The sequence below is a fragment of the Perissodus microlepis genome, chromosome 14, assembly GCF_051167445.1.
Source record: "Perissodus microlepis isolate ML-2025 ecotype Zambia chromosome 14, ASM5116744v1, whole genome shotgun sequence".
In the NCBI taxonomy this organism is placed as follows: Eukaryota; Metazoa; Chordata; class Actinopteri; order Cichliformes; family Cichlidae; genus Perissodus; species Perissodus microlepis.
In genome coordinates, this window is record NC_140474.1 from 14,465,290 (window position 1) to 14,480,800 (window position 15,511).

The following is a 15,511-nucleotide window of genomic DNA, read 5'->3' on the forward strand; positions in this document are numbered from 1 at the left end:
TTGATTTGATTTGATTTGGGCAGACTGATGGTATTCTTTCTCATTTAACATCAGCAGCAATGTACCAGTGGCTGTACCAGTAACACAGCATAGAAGAAGGTAACAGTAAATGATCAGCAGTTTGGAGGTATTTCAGACATTTGACACTAACTGTTTTTCTTTGTTTATTTAGAGTGGTTAAATAAGGTTTTGACAAGTGAAAAGTCATGCTGTAAAGTAACACATATTTATTTTTTATAAAACTTTCTTTTTATTGTTTTCTTTTGAACAGCACATAAAAAGACAGCAGTACAAAGACAAAACAAATTCCAACAGAAAAAGAACAGTGGATTTCCAGGTCTCTAAAGTTTGCTCTATTATTATCGTCGGTATGATCGTCCTTATCTTGTCGCTGTATAAGCAGTCCATTTCTCCCATTTTTCTCGACATTGTTCTTCTTGAGTCCTTATCTTATGGGTCAACAGTTCCATCACATGTATCTCACTCATACTTTTTTGCCAGTCGTGCTGTGTTGCATGGTCCGCTTTGTGCCACTTTGCTCGGCATATTGCCCAGATACAATGACATGCATGACTTGGGTATACGATTGCCTAGAATTCGAATAGTGGACATCTTCCCAAAAATCTATAATGTTTATGACAGAACCAAAAAAATATGAGAAATATATATATATATATATATATTCATATTTATATTTTTATTTATATATAACTATTCATCTTCTGGTATAATTACTCCTAGCTCTCGTTCCCATTTCAGTGTTATATATATGGTTGTATTGTCTTTTCTGTCCAACAGTTGTAGATAGGATTCTATACTTTTTTTAATTGTATGTTTCAACTCTGTATCGTTCAATTCTAATGAGTCAATTTATATCCAGGTTGACCTTATGTTCAGTGATGGCGAGTAACGGAATACATGTACCAGCGTTACATATTTAAAATACAAAATATGAGTAACTGCATTCCGCTACAAATACCGTTTAAGGACATTCTATGACACTATGGTAGCATCTGCCCTTTTCTATGCAGTGGCCTGCTGTGGGAGTGGATGCACGGACAGGGACAGGTGCAGGATTGACAAACTGATGTGGAGGTCTAGCTCCGTACTGGGATGTCCCCTGGAGTCTGTGGAGGTGGTTGGCGAGAGGAGGATGTTAGTAAAGCTGACATCCATCATGAACAACCCACATCACCCACTGCATGAGTATGTGAGTGGGCTGAGCAACTCTTTTAGTCAGAGACTGAAACACCCTTGCTGCATGAAGGAGCGCTTTGCAGATCTTTCTTGTTTGAATAAGTAATTAAAATGCATCAAAAAAGGAGATGTAGTTTCTATAAAGACAGTATCAATTGGAGTGTATCCTGCTGACAGCTTCTTTCTATTCTGACAGGATGGTGACCAACTAATTATGTACAAATGATCAAATTAAAATCCCATTTTACCACATTCATTTTTCAGAGTGAATTTGGTGCCTTCTTCCCCATCATGTATTTCTTTGTATTCTTCTCAGGTTTCATTAAGATTATATAACATTTGGGTATGAAGATGCAAATTTGCAGTCCAAAACTGGAAGCAAGTATAGCAAAAATTTCTACAGCAACACTGAACTTCCCAGGGGAGCTGACATATGCTGGGACAAATGTAATCCATACTGCACAGAATATCAGCATGCTGAAAGTGATAAATTTGGCTTCGTTGAAATTATCGGGGAGCTTTCGAGCTAAAAATGCAAAAATAAAACATAAAATAGCCAGAAGTCCTATATAACCAAGCACAGCCCAAAAGCCCACAACTGAGCCAAGGGCACACTCCAATGTGATCTTGTCTTTAATTTCTTTAAAATTCTTAAATGGAAAAGGAGGAGAAGTTGTTAGCCAGATGATACATATGTTAATTTGAATAAGAGTAAATGCTGTAACACAGAGTCTCTGCTGTGTCTGCCCAAACCATTTTTTAACATTACTACCTGGACGTGTAGCTCTGAAGGCCATTAAAACAACCATAGTTTTTCCCAGAAGACAAGAGATACAGAGGACAAAGGTGATGCCAAATGCTACATGTCGTAGCATACAGGACCAATCAGAGGGCTGACCAATGAAGGTCAGAGAACACAGAAAACACAGAATTAAGGAGAAGAGCAGCAGGAAGCTCAGTTCAGAGTTGTTTGCCCTGACAATAGGAGTTTTCCTGTACTTGAAGAAAATGAGTATCACACCAATCGTCATGTGGGCCCCAAATACAGATGCTGCAGTGAGCAGTGCTCCCATAATGTCTTCATATGATAGAAACACTGCTTCCTTCTTTATACAGGCATCTCTTTTTTCATTTGACCAGAACTCAGGGAGACATCTCACACAGGTGACTGAATCTGGAAATTAATATTAAAGCAGACGTTACTTTTACCCAGTACAGTTGTGTATGCCTCTGCCATGATATATTCTACTGGTGCTTTAAAATTAGAAGTTGAAAAACAACATTATTATTGAATGACTGCTACACTGTTTTGTGATTAAGTGACGATTGACACAGCATTCATCAGAGATTATGAATGTGGTATACTTTCCCCAAGAATTTTAAACGAATATGCATATAATTTAAAAAAAAATCATGAGAGTACACAGGCAGAAAGATACATAATTCTCCTGTTAGAAAATCAAACATGTCGCTTTTATCCTAACGATATCTATATCTATATATCTATATCTATCTATATATATATATATATATATATATATATATATATATATATATATATGCACATATATCCCCAAGAAAGAGGAGGAACCATCATGAAGAATAGGCCTCTGCACAGTATGTATGCTGGCAGACAGAGGAAGTGGAACTGGTAGGAATCCTACCAGTGCCTCGAAAAAGCTGAAAGACAGTACAGAGGCACTAATCATGACAGCAAAGGAACAAGCTCTGAGCACAAGATCCATAGAAGCTGGGGTCTATCACACCAGGCAAGACCCCAGGAGCAAGCTGTGTAAAGATGCCCCTGAGACAATCCAGCACATAACAGCAGGATGCATGTTGCTAGCTGGCAGGGCATACATGGAACGCAATAACCAAGTGGCTGGCATAATATACAGAATCATCTGTGCCGTGTATGGCCTGCAAGTCCCAAGGTCAAATTGGGAGAAACCCCCTCGAGAATGATCGAGTTAAGATCCTGTGTGGCTTTCTGGTAGGACTTGACAAAGAAGTGCAGGAGACAGATGCTGTCCAGTGTAGCAAGTGATTTATTCACCATTTTGTGACCAACCAATATTTACAAAAATAAATAAAAAACTCAACTCCAAAATTAACTCAGTTCAAATAAACATAACTAAACTTAAATCAATGGAAATTAAGGTCAAACTGCACACAGCTACACTGCCCTGGTCCTTCCTTCCTGAACACCTGCTTTCATCTGCTTAAATAGTCCATTCACCCCTGGACTATTCCATTAGGATAGGTAAGGCAAACATTTCTATACTCAAACCTGTACTACTACTCTTCCTAGCAATAAAACTCTAAGGTATAGTCAATACATCCATCCATCCATTCGCTTCCGCTTATCCTTTTCAGGGTCGCGGGGGGCGCTGGAGCCTATCCCAGCTGTCATAGGGCGAGAGGCGGGGTACACCCTGGACAGGTCGCCAGTCTGTCGCAGGGCCAACACACAGGGACAGACAACCATTCGCACTCACATTCACACCTAGTGGCAATTTGGATTATCCTATTAACCTATCCCCACAAGTTGCATGTCTTTGGATGGTGGGAGGAAGCCGGAGTACCCGGAGGGAACCCACGCAAACACGGGGAGGACATGCAAACTCCACACAGAAAGACCCCGGCTTGATGGTAGAATTGACCTTCTTGCTGTGCGGCATAGTCAATACATATTAAAACAAATCCATTTCTCTACTAACACTCTAAAAATCAGCTTTATTAAATTACAAAGAGTCTCCTCCTTCTTCACCTGGTCTCTTCCTGTGACCTCAGATTAACCAGGAAACTAAGCTACATTTCCTCCTTTTGTTCCTGGAACACAGGTAGGTAAGGTGGGTTCAAACAAAACCAATTAACAGTTGAAATAAATAACATGTTAACTTAACAAACTTGTCAGAATTGATTTAAACCAAGATGTTACATAATCTGTAAAAGTGCAAAACATAAACAAACCCAGGATAGTAGATGTTTGCCTATTGCAGACTACATATGAGATATGGCTAAATCAAAACAAGAATGTTAACTAAAAATATGGACAAATGGTGTTCTCACCCACTTTGTCACAGGCTTTCAGATACAGATGGACAAAATGGAGATGGCTAACCAACCGGACATAGTGGTGGTAGACAAACAGAAGACAACAGCCGTAGTGATAGATGTAGCGGTTCCCAATGACAGCAACATCAGAAATAAGGAACACAAGAAGCTTGAGAAATACCAAGGGCTCAGAAAAGAGCTCAAGAAGACGTGGAGGGTGAAGGTAACAGTGATCCCAGTGGTAATCGGAGTGCTAGGTGCAATGACCCCCAAGCTAGGTGAGTGGCTCCAGCAGATACCAGGAACAACATCCGGGATCTCTGTCCAGAAGAGCGCAGTCCTAGGAACAGCAAAGATACTGCGCAGGACCCACAAGTTCCCACACCTCTGGTAAAGGACCCGAACTTGAAGGATAGACCACCCGCAGGGGCAAGATGGAGTTTGTTGAAATATATATGTATACTTTTCTAAGGTAGCACATTTTATTACAACTCAGTACTTAAATAGTAATAGTAGGGTAACAAGGCAGAAACAAAATAGTAATGCAGTTATTATTAGTTAAGTTATTACCATGCTATTACCAAAGTAATAACCACTTAATAACCAAGTAATATTATGGTAGCAACATTTGTTACAGGAAAGTAATATTATGCTGACATTTATGTTAATGCATAATAAAAAAAACTAAGTGTAATACTGTAGAAATACAGCTCGGTAAAAGAGTGGTAATAGTAGGGTAAAAATGCAGTTTCCAAGTAATAACTACTGAATTACCACTGGTGGTTTCTGTGTAATAAGCAGGAAACAGAACTGCAAAATGCAAATCTGCCTCTCTATTTAATAACATATTGTGGCATGCAGAGGAATCTTAACAGAGAAGCTCACAGAGAGAAATTGAGCTTGTTATTCAACCCCAAGCAGGTAGGGGGAGCTCTTTATTATAACACTTGCTTGTGCTACAATGTGCCTCAAGGTTCAACAACAGCACAACAGAAGTCACTCATGGTACAGCACTCTCTACAAAACAACATCTGTCAGTGACTCTGCACCACAGCGTAAACACAACATGCAAGATAACAGTTAAAAGTAACGTAACCATAAACAATAAAACAAGAACATCTAAACAGCAGCACATGTCCCAAGGCATGATGGGAGAGAACTAGCTGTTCCCCCAACACGCCACACAGCCCCCACCTGAGTGGTTAGCTGTCCCCAGCAACCGGCATGTGCATAGCAAAGTCTCTGAGGTGTTGGGGAAGGCGACGGCTTCGTTGAGGACGTTCCGTGGGTCCCCCAGCTGCCTCCGAGGCCAGGTTGGGGGCCTGCAGTTGAAGCTGGGACCCTGACTCCTCCCTGGATGGACTCAAGGGCTGATAGGGTGCCAGGCGATCACGATGGAGTACGACCACCCTGTTCCGTTTGACCAGCCGCACCCTGTAGACCACGTCGGACAGCCTCTCGAGAACAGTGCAGGGTCCAACCCACTGGCTCATCAGTTTGGGAGAAAGCCCTTTCTTCCTCTCCCGGCTGTAGACCCACACATGCTGACCGGGCGAAAGTCCTTCCCCCTTGCAGCGGGTATCATAAGCTCGCTTCTGCCGGGAGCCTGCATCTCGGAGAGCCTGCCTGGTCAACTGATGCACCTCTCGGAGCCGGGTGAGGAGGTTGTGGAGGTAGTCCAACCCGGGGTCCCCGCACACTTCCTGCTCGGGGGGGGATCCAAACATCAAGTCCACTGGGGTACGAAGCTCATGACCGAACATCAAGGCCGCTGGAGTGCACTTAGTAGATTCCTGGACTGCAGAACGGTAGGCCATTAGGACCAGGGGAAGGTGTTGATCCCAGTCACGCTGCTGGCGGGAGGTCAGGAAAGCAAGCTGGGTGGCCAGGGTGCGGTTGAAGCGTTCCACCAACCCATCGCTTTGGGGGTGCAGTGGCGTCGTCCGGGTCTTCCTGATACCCAGCCGCTGACAGACCTCCTTGAACACCGCAGCCTCAAAATTCCGGCCCTGGTCGCTGTGCAGTTCCTCTGGTACCCCGAACCGGCAGAACATCTCGTTGACCAGACGCTCAGCAGTGGTAACAGCACTCTGGTCAGGGACTGCATAGGCCTCAGGCCACTTAGTGAAGTAGTCCATGGCAACCAGGACGTAGCGGTTCCCCTGGTCAGTGGTGGGGAAGGGTCCCAGGATGTCCACACCAACCCGCTCCATGGGAGCCCCCACCTGATACTGCTGCAAGGGGGCATGAGAGCGTTGGGAAGGCCCTTTCTGAGCCGTGCAGGCATCACACCGATGGACATGGAGCTCTACGTCCTGGCGACACCCAGGCCAGTAGAACCGAGACCGAAGCCGCCGCAGAGTCTTGGTAACTCCAAAGTGTCCTGCCCCCGCCGCACCATGGACCAGCTGGAGCACCCTGGACCGCAACTGTTGAGGTACCACGAGCTGGAAGACCTCACGGTGACCCCCGGGAGCCTGCCAGTGGCGATAGAGGAGGCCGTTTCGGTTTGTGAGGTTGGCCCATTGGGAGTAGAGAGCCTTGGTCTCGAGGTCCAGTGCAGATACCTCTGGCCATGATGGTCTCTGACCAGCTCCAATCCAACACTGAACCTGGGAAAGGGCAGGGTCTTGGTTCTGGTCGTGTTGCAGCTGTTGGGGATCCATGGCCTCCAGACCCTCAGTATCCCCTGCGGCGGACTGGACCTGAAGACTGCTACAATGCCCACCTGGAACAGAGTCATTCTCAGGGCCGCCCTGTGGTGACGCGATCACTGAAGTCATGCCCTCCCGGTCCTCCAAGCGTTGGCAGTACCTGCACTGTTTTTCCTCACAAGGGCGTCAGGAGAGGGCATCTGCATTGGTGTGGAGACGTCCCGCCCGGTGACGAACCTCAAAGTGGTAATCTTGCAACGTCTCCAACCACCGGGCTAGCTGTCCCTCCGGTTCTTTAAAACTGAGCAGCCAAGTGAGGGACGCATGGTCTGTGCGCAGGAGGAACTTCTTCCCATAAAGGTAGGGTCTGAAATGGCGGAGACCCAGGATGATGGCCAGCAGCTCTCGACGGGTGACACAATAGTTCCTCTCCGGTCTGCTGAGGGAATGGCTGTAGTAGGAGATGACCCACTCCCCCTCAGGGCCTTCCTGCGACAGTACAGCCTCCACCCCTGTGTTGCTGGCATCGGTGTCCACGACAAAAGGGAGCTGCAGGTCTAGCACCGGTGCCTCAACCAGTGCAGATCGGAGCCGATCAAATGCCACGGCACTGTCCTCACTCCAGTGGAACTCCCGGCCCTTCTGTGTGAGCCAGTGCAGGGGGCTTGCAATGGTAGCAAAGTCCTTGACGAAACGCCGGTAGTATGATGCCAGGCCAAGGAAGCTCCGCAACTCGGCAGTGTTGCCCGGAATGGGCCAGTCTTTCACAGCGGACACTTTCGCAGGGTCAGTGGAAACCCCTGCTCCGCTCACAACGTGACCCAAGAAGGTCGTCTCCCTTCGGAAGAGGTGGCACTTTTTGGGGTGGAGGCAAAGGCCAGCCTGGCGGATAGCATGGAAAACAGCAGTCAGGTTAGCCAAGGCTTTCTCGAAGTCTGTCGCGTGAACGAGGAGGTCATCCAGGTAGACCACACAGCGGTCGCGGGGGATGTCAGCCAGAACCCTCTCCATTAGGCGCTCGAATGTGGCTGGGGCATTGCAGAGGCCGAAGGGCATCACCTTAAACTGCCACAGTCCCTGGCCAATGGAGAAAGCAGTCTTTGGGCGGGCCTCTGGCGTCAGCTCCACCTGCCAGTAGCCACTGCGCAATTCGAGGGAACTGAACCAGCAGGACCCAGCAATGTCGTCGAGGGCATCATCAATCCGGGGCAATGGGTAGGAGTCTTTGCGTGTGATGCTGTTGAGTAGACGATAGTCGACACAAAACCGCCAGGTACCATCCTTTTTCCGAACCAGTACAGCCGGGGCTGCCCAGGGGCTGTTTGAGGGTTCGATGATGCCCGCGTCTGCCATTTCCCTTATCTTCTGCTCTGCTGCGGCACGCTTGGCAAGGGGAAGGCGACGAGGGCGGAGGCGAATGGGCCGTGCATCCCCAGTGTCAATGTCGTGTTGCACCAGGCTGGTTTGCGTGCAGTCCTCATCCTTGGCCGCAAAGATGTCGGCAAACAAGTCGAGTATCTCTCGCAGCTGCCGTCGCTGCTCAGCCTGGAGACCCTCGCAGCTCCTCTGGTATAGGTCCTCGATAGCTTGCTTGGTCTCTGTAGACAGTTACGGTACTGCTGGTGAAGGGGAGGCCCCTTCCCCCGCCAGCGGCGACAGGTCCTCAGGCTTCCTGACGCTGGCTGAAAAAGTGGAGGCAGGCAGCAGGACTTCCTTTGTGATGTGGAGCTTCACAGCCTCCGTGCCCAAGTAAAGGATTGCTCGGGACACGTCCACTGTGGCCTCCCATTTGGCTAGCAGGTCCAGGCCAATGATGCATTGGTCCTGGATGCTGGCTAGCCAGAACTGGTGGTCCACAGTGCAGTTAGCAACAGTCACCGGGAGGGATCTTTCCCCCTTAACTTTGGCACGCTCCCCCGTGACTGTGGTGATGTGGAGCTGAGTAGGCTGCCAACCCTGCGGTATTGGGCCATCAGTACCAGGGAGGACTCCGGCCTGTACCAAGGAAAGCGTGGATCCAGTGTCTATCAGGGCTCTACAGGTGGTGCCGGCAAGGTCACAGTCCAGATACAGTCCCCGTGTCTGGCCGAGCCGGTCAACCCGCAAGTGTGATTCGGAGGACAGAGTGGTGGCAGGGGGCAGTTCCTCCGTTGTGCCACCCCGCCTTAGTTTAACGGCAGCTGGGGTGCCAGGCTTTGTGGGCTTGGCGCTGGACAGTAGCGTGCGATGTGGCCTGGTTCTCCGCACCGATGGCAGTTACCCCTGGATTGGCCTCCTGCTCGCCTATTCCCTCGCCGAGATCGCCAGGGTGGTGTGTTGGTGGTTTGGCGGGCCTCCTCCTCCTGGTTGCTCCTTTCGTAGTCCGTTTGGCGCACTTGGTGACTTATGCCAGGGCTGCGTGCACCTGGGCTGAGCACATGCTCCACTCTTTCGGCCTCAGTTAGAGCTGCTGCCAGGGTTTCTGGTGCATGCAGACGTATGTGCTCTTGTAGTCGTTTTTGCTGGAGACCCCGGACAAAAGCCTGGAGAGCAAGCTCTTCTTGTGCTGCAGCATCAAAAGCAGGGTACCCTCTACATGCATAAAGACGTAGGTCAGCAGCATAAGCACCCAGACTCTCCTCTTGTCTCCATGGGCGGCTAGCAAGTTTATCCCGGGCATCATCTGCATGTGTACGGAGGCCAAACCTGCTCTGCATTGCTCTGGCAACAGCAGGCCAACTTAAACGCTCTTCTGGCTGAAGATCTGTGAGGATCTGCAGGGCCCTGCCTTCCAAGGCGAGGGCGACTTGGACAGCTGTCTCCTCTGTTGACCATCCATTTAGCTGAGCAGCCAGCTGTACCTGGATAAGGTAGGTCTCTGGAGGTGCCTCCCCATTATAGTGTGGCAGCTTCATGCTCCCCTGGACAGGAGCCCCTGATGGCAGCGGTGGCTGCACTTGGTCCTGGAGACAGTTGGCGTTGTCCCCCTCGGCTGCCAGCAATGAGGGTGTGCTGCTCCCAGGCATCACCATGAGTGGAGGCTGGCTGGCTGCTCGTGGTCTTGGAGCCTGCAGCATGCCTTGGCGGCTCCAACAGCTCCCCAGTGGGCGGGGGTGTGAGGCTCCATCTGGTAAGCCCCACAGATCTTCCCCTGGCTGGCTTGCTGCTGCCTGGGGCTCTCCCCGCTTCTTCGATCATGCTCCATTCACCGCATCCAGGCGAGTGATAAGCTCCTCAATCTTCCTCAGCTCCTCTTCCTCTTTCAGAATAGTGGCCATGCTCTTGGAATCCCACTTCTGACACCAATATGGCATGCAGAGAAATCTTAACAGAGAAGCTCACAGAGAGAAATTGAGCTTGTTATTCAACCCCAAGCAGGTAGGGGGAGCTCTTTATTATAACACTTGCTTGTGCTACAATGTGCCTCAAGGTTCAACAACAGCACAACAGAAGTCACTCATGGTACAGCACTCTCTACAAAACAACATCTGTCAGTGACTCTGCACCACAGCGTAAACACAACATGCAAGATAACAGTTAAAAGTAACGTAACCATAAACAATAAAACAAGAACATCTAAACAGCAGCACATGTCCCAAGGCATGATGGGAGAGAACTAGCTGTTCCCCCAACACGCCACAATATTAATCAACTATTAAAGCAGACTTAAGAACGTTGTGATTACCTGGAAACACCTGTGGTAGTTTTTCTGTTATAAGCATAAATAGAAACAGCCTACAAAGAGCTGGCTGCCAGTAGGTGGCAGACTGTTGTCTACTGGGAGTCTGTCATTTGTATTTTAGCCCTGGATAAAAACAAAGAAGTAGTGCGTCTTTTTGGCTTGCTTCTTGGAGCGATGCTTGCACAAAACAATAGATTATAACAGTTTATTGGACAAACGGGAGAACATAGATGGCATCTTATTTTTGTGTACTAGACATTTTAAAAATTTGTTCCACTTCCTTTCCTACCTGAAATATTTTTACGATACTATGCATTGTCATCCATATATAAACTATGCTGTGAAAGAGGGTCCTTTACACTTCTATGCACACCTAATGTATTCATATGTATTATTCTTTTAAGCTTAATTATTAGTATTTTACCTAAGTGTTTTCACTTCATTACAGACTTCCTGGTGCTTGTTTCATTCAGTTATAATGATCATGGAATTCAATTCCTGCTTATTAAGCAGAAAATGCCAAAGGTGTTTCCTGGTGGTCATCACTACTTTTTAAGTTTGGTTATTAATTTGTTATTAAACAAAAATGGGCAGTTTTGCATTTTGCAGCACTGCTTCCTGCTTATTACACAGACTCTTTGACAAGTAATTGAGTGGTAATAACTTAGAAATTACCACATTATTACATATTTGTTTCTGCCTTGTTTCCCTAGTCCAATAACATTAATGTTAATTTAATATTTCTTAACTATAACCACTGTTGCTACCATGATATTACTTTGATGTTATGTGGTTATCACTTTATAAACAAGCTGTAATAGAATGTGCAGGCATACAGACTAACATGAGGCAGTGAGTTAAATATTTTCAAATATTTTAATCAGGCATTCTAGATGGAGATTATCTCTGCATAAAAGCATTAATCAAAATGATTAAATAGTTCTCGTATGGCCTTCCTACATATATAACATTGTTTTGCAACAAAGCAAAGTTAAAATAAAATATCACCACACCTGTAACGTTGCTGATTTCTCCCTCTGCACATCTTATACAGTCATAGCAGCAAACAGGCCTTCCTTTCTGGAGAACTTTACGTGTTCCTGGGGGACATTTCTCGCTGCAAACTGACACAGGCACCTGCATGATCAAGAACATTTAACTGTCTATAGACATTGAGAAAAAAATGTCTCTATGATGTTCTCAGTCAAAAAACAAATAAATAAAACTCTTAATGTTGAAGCATCAAAACCAAAATAAACAAAGTATGTACATATGTATAAAATTAAAAAATAGAACAAAAACATAAAAACAATGAAATCATACGATAGCTTACCTGCTTTGAGTTTCTTACCCAAATTAAAGACTTGTTTTGCAGATTTAGCTGTTTTTCTGGAACTAATGATGGATTATAAAGACCAACTGTTACAAACTCCACAACGCTGTTTTCTCTTGACTGCCAGTTTATAATGTCATACTTTGCTGCTGGATCTCCATTCTCATCAAAGTGAACCTCATCTCCTTCCTTAGTTGTGAAATGGATCTTTCGTATGTGTTGCAGAACCTAAGAAATATGTTATGACTCAATTTATTGCGTGACAAAGATTTTCCACACCTACTGACTGAAAAATATACAGAAGAACTGCAAAATGAAGTTCTTGTAAATATTTTTAACTAAAAGATATTTTTAATAATGTATCTTAATGTGAACATTGTAATGTAAATTAGTAAAAAGCTCACCGTGAATGGGTCTAGCTGCACATTTTTGTTACATGTTTTGTTACAACTCAGGATGTTGTGAAGTGCATGGGCCACTGCATACACTCCTTTGTAGACATTGTTAAAGAGAGGCATGAGAGACATGTCAATGAAGCTATTTTGAACTCCAGTCACATCTTCATGCCCAGTACACTCTTTCTGAATGTCTGCTGATGATGCTGACTGCCTAAACCTACAGTTAAATAATGTCTCCCAGAACTCAATAAACAGTTCGTTATTAGATGAATTCAGTGGCTTCTCATTCAGTATGAACTCTCTCAGGCCAGTGACATGTACTTTAGGAATGGAAAGACCTATGGCACCATCCAGTATGTGATGTGTGTCCATTTCTGCAGTTCGTGAATCAAATATCCAAGTCTCACTGCCTATCCACTGATACCCAGACAAGTTATGGTATGAAAACTCAGGTAGCAGCACATGAAAATCTGCACGGGTAAGGAATGTAACAATCACCTTGGAGGTTGAAGCCTTTATAATGTCAATTATCCTTTGTATCTTGGCAGATGGATCTGTTCTAAAGAAAGGTACAGAATACTCCAGACAGATGCCCAGCTGCTGTGCAGTTTCTGTGAATGTGGCCATGCCTTTATTTCCATAATCATCATTGGATCTGATAGCTCCAACCCAAGTCCATCCAAAATACTTGACCAAATGGGCCAGGGCTCTGCTCTGGTAGTAGTCACTGGGTATTGTTCTGAGGAAGGATGGGTACTTGGTTTTGTCACTGAGACAAGCACATGTAGCAAAGTAGCTGATCTAGAATAAAAAAATGAAAAACTTATAAATGAAAAAGACACACGATGAAAAAAATGAAGCCGTTAAAAATAAAATATTTGAATTTTTTTTTTAACAGCTGTGATACATACGCATACAAAAGATACAAAAATAGCAATTCTACTCAGTACTGGTACATAAAATGTACCAAGCAAAGCTTTGATCTAAGAAAATAAAATATTTTTAAAAGTATTCAAAGATTTAAAAAAAGATTAGATATGTAAAATACCCACCACTGGTATAAAAAAAGGTCCGATGACAGTAGCTACTGCTATGCTTTTAGAAGAAGAGGTCGCTCCTATAATGGCCTGCACATGTGCAGGTCTGGTACACGGTGTCTTTGACGGTACAGACACAATTTCATTACCATTAGCTAAAGCCAGTGTAGCTCCAATGCTTCTGGTATCAGGTCCACAAATGTCATAGATTTTATAGCCCACAGAGATTCCTGGCAGTAGGTCTGTACTGTTATTAATTTCCTCAATGGCAAAAAGCATAGCCTGGGCAAACTGCAAATCTCTGAAATTTAAACTTAATTGAGACAAACAATTATGAATAATTGTGTTCCTTAAAACAGACACAAATATTTATGGATAAATGTTTAAATAGAAACAAAAGCATTTCTCATGAAAACATTTAAGATAAGATACGATACGATAAGATAACATATATTAGTCCCACACATGGGAAATTTGTTTTGTTACAGCAGAAAGTGGACAGTGCAAAGTTACATAAAAAAATTAGAAAAAACACTAATGAAAGGAATTTAAACGACTGAGAAAATCAAAATAAATTTAATTCTTCTTTTGATTCCCAACAGATTCCATAAATGTAAATGGAGTTGTATCTTGTCATTTACCTGGTACATTGTAGTGGCAGAGGTTTGATCATGTAGGTATCTTTTCTGTCTTTCCAGCCTGTGTGAAAAGAAAACACCCCACCCAATATAATATCTCCATCTTTAAATAGCAGCAGGTTCTCAGGATCTCCTCTACGCCTGCACACTGGCTCCTCAGCATAAGAGGCAGATGCCACTAACAGCAGTTGCAGAAGTGCCCATCCCTTTTCTGGCCATCTTTGTGTTGATGTCATTTCTTGAGCTAAACCCTTAGTAGCATTAAAGTACTGTAATGACGATGAAATACTTAGACTGGTATTTATACCTTTTGGTGCAGCATAAATAAAAATCGAATAGAGACAGTTCATTCCCAGTAGATGTACAGGTTCAGCAAAATGGGGGACATGCCCAACTTTGCCATTTAATGTAGGTTCATATATGTAAAATAAGGATATACACAGGTTCAGTTAAATATGAATTAACAATGCAAATCACAATTCATTACAAATGAATATGTAGAAAACATATTTTTCCAAAACAGTACTTTTATGGAGTACATTTTTACAGCACTCTTAGAGTTTTATGAAACAAGTTACAGTCATCCGTTCACTTCCACTTTCACATCTGTAATGAATAGATGTGATATTAAGATCTGTCATCAGTCTAATACCCATTCTTTAGTTTACATGACATGCTAAAGAAAATTTACACCATTGAACCCTACTCTAAGAAACTGTCGTGGATTTAACAATGTCTTTGAAGTGTGGTTTAAGAAAAAGGGATTTTACATCATGTGTAGCACCATCTTGTATCAGTACAGAACCTGATTGTTTGGTGTTACATCTTTTGCTAGATGCACTGAAATGGGGTAATCCACCTGTGGGCCCTAATGTTTGGGTTTGTAGATCACTTTGCAAATGACAGTTGTGTGGATAAGTACTTGCTTGAGTCAGTTGCATCGGTGGTTCAACAGACCCACAAGTTGAAGCTGACACTGTCCCCTCTGTGTTGTTGAGTCATGATGTGGAAAAACCAAGCGTCGCAATCAGCTGGCAGTGCAATATCCTTTTTCAATGAGTACCAAGCACTTCCAACCAGTTCACACCAGTTTGCAACCAGTGTGGGGGTCAGTACTCAAGAACAATAATGTATTACACATTATGTGTTACATTTAAGTAAAACAGTATGTTACATACTCCTAGCCTAAAGTTATTTGTTATGTTACTCAATACTTTCTGGTAACTTTGTAAAATGACCAGTTATGTTGTTTGGATGAGCTGCATTTTATCACATAAAATATTGCTGATTGCATCCAACGGGCATCTGCTCTGCCAGCTTGGTCTGTATACTGACCCAGCGAAGAAAAATCAAATCTGGCTTTAGCCTGTTGGTCCGGTGAACCACTGGTTCTACTTAGAAGACAGATTCCATTCAGCATCAGCAACAATGTACCAGATGTGAGATGAAGAGCAAACACAGCACAAAGGCACGAGTATATGATCAGCAGTTTAGAGGTATTTTAGACATTCAACACCAACAGATTTTTTTTTATTA

At 44.5% G+C, this 15,511-nt stretch overlaps 1 protein-coding gene across 1 annotated transcript; it reads right to left on the reverse strand.

Annotated features, from left to right (window-relative positions):
* Nucleotides 1-1,457: 1,457 nt before the first annotated feature.
* LOC146373638 (extracellular calcium-sensing receptor-like) lies at nucleotides 1,458-13,631 on the reverse strand. The gene is made up of 5 exons (XM_084949738.1): nucleotides 13,353-13,631; nucleotides 12,307-13,101; nucleotides 11,903-12,130; nucleotides 11,583-11,706; nucleotides 1,458-2,371 (listed from the first exon to the last, which is right to left on the reverse strand). The coding sequence occupies exons 1-5, from the start codon at nucleotides 13,614-13,616 to the stop codon at nucleotides 1,458-1,460; spliced, it is 2,325 nt and encodes a 774-aa protein (XP_084805864.1). The 5' UTR covers nucleotides 13,617-13,631.
* Between the last annotated feature and the right edge of the window lie 1,880 nt (nucleotides 13,632-15,511).

What these genes read in the sequence shown, in the direction of transcription:
- LOC146373638 (XM_084949738.1), bottom strand. Translation starts at nt 13,616, where the DNA reads ATGCTTTTTGCCATTGAGGAAATTAATAACAGTACAGACCTACTGCCA. An exon ending in GACCTTTTTTTATACCAGTG is followed by an intron (nt 13,102 to 13,352) that starts GTGGGTATTTTA and finishes TTTTTATTCTAG; the next exon opens with ATCAGCTACTTTGCTACATG. An exon ending in AGAAATCAGCAACGTTACAG is followed by an intron (nt 2,372 to 11,582) that starts GTGTGGTGATAT and finishes ATTAATTTCCAG; the next exon opens with ATTCAGTCACCTGTGTGAGA.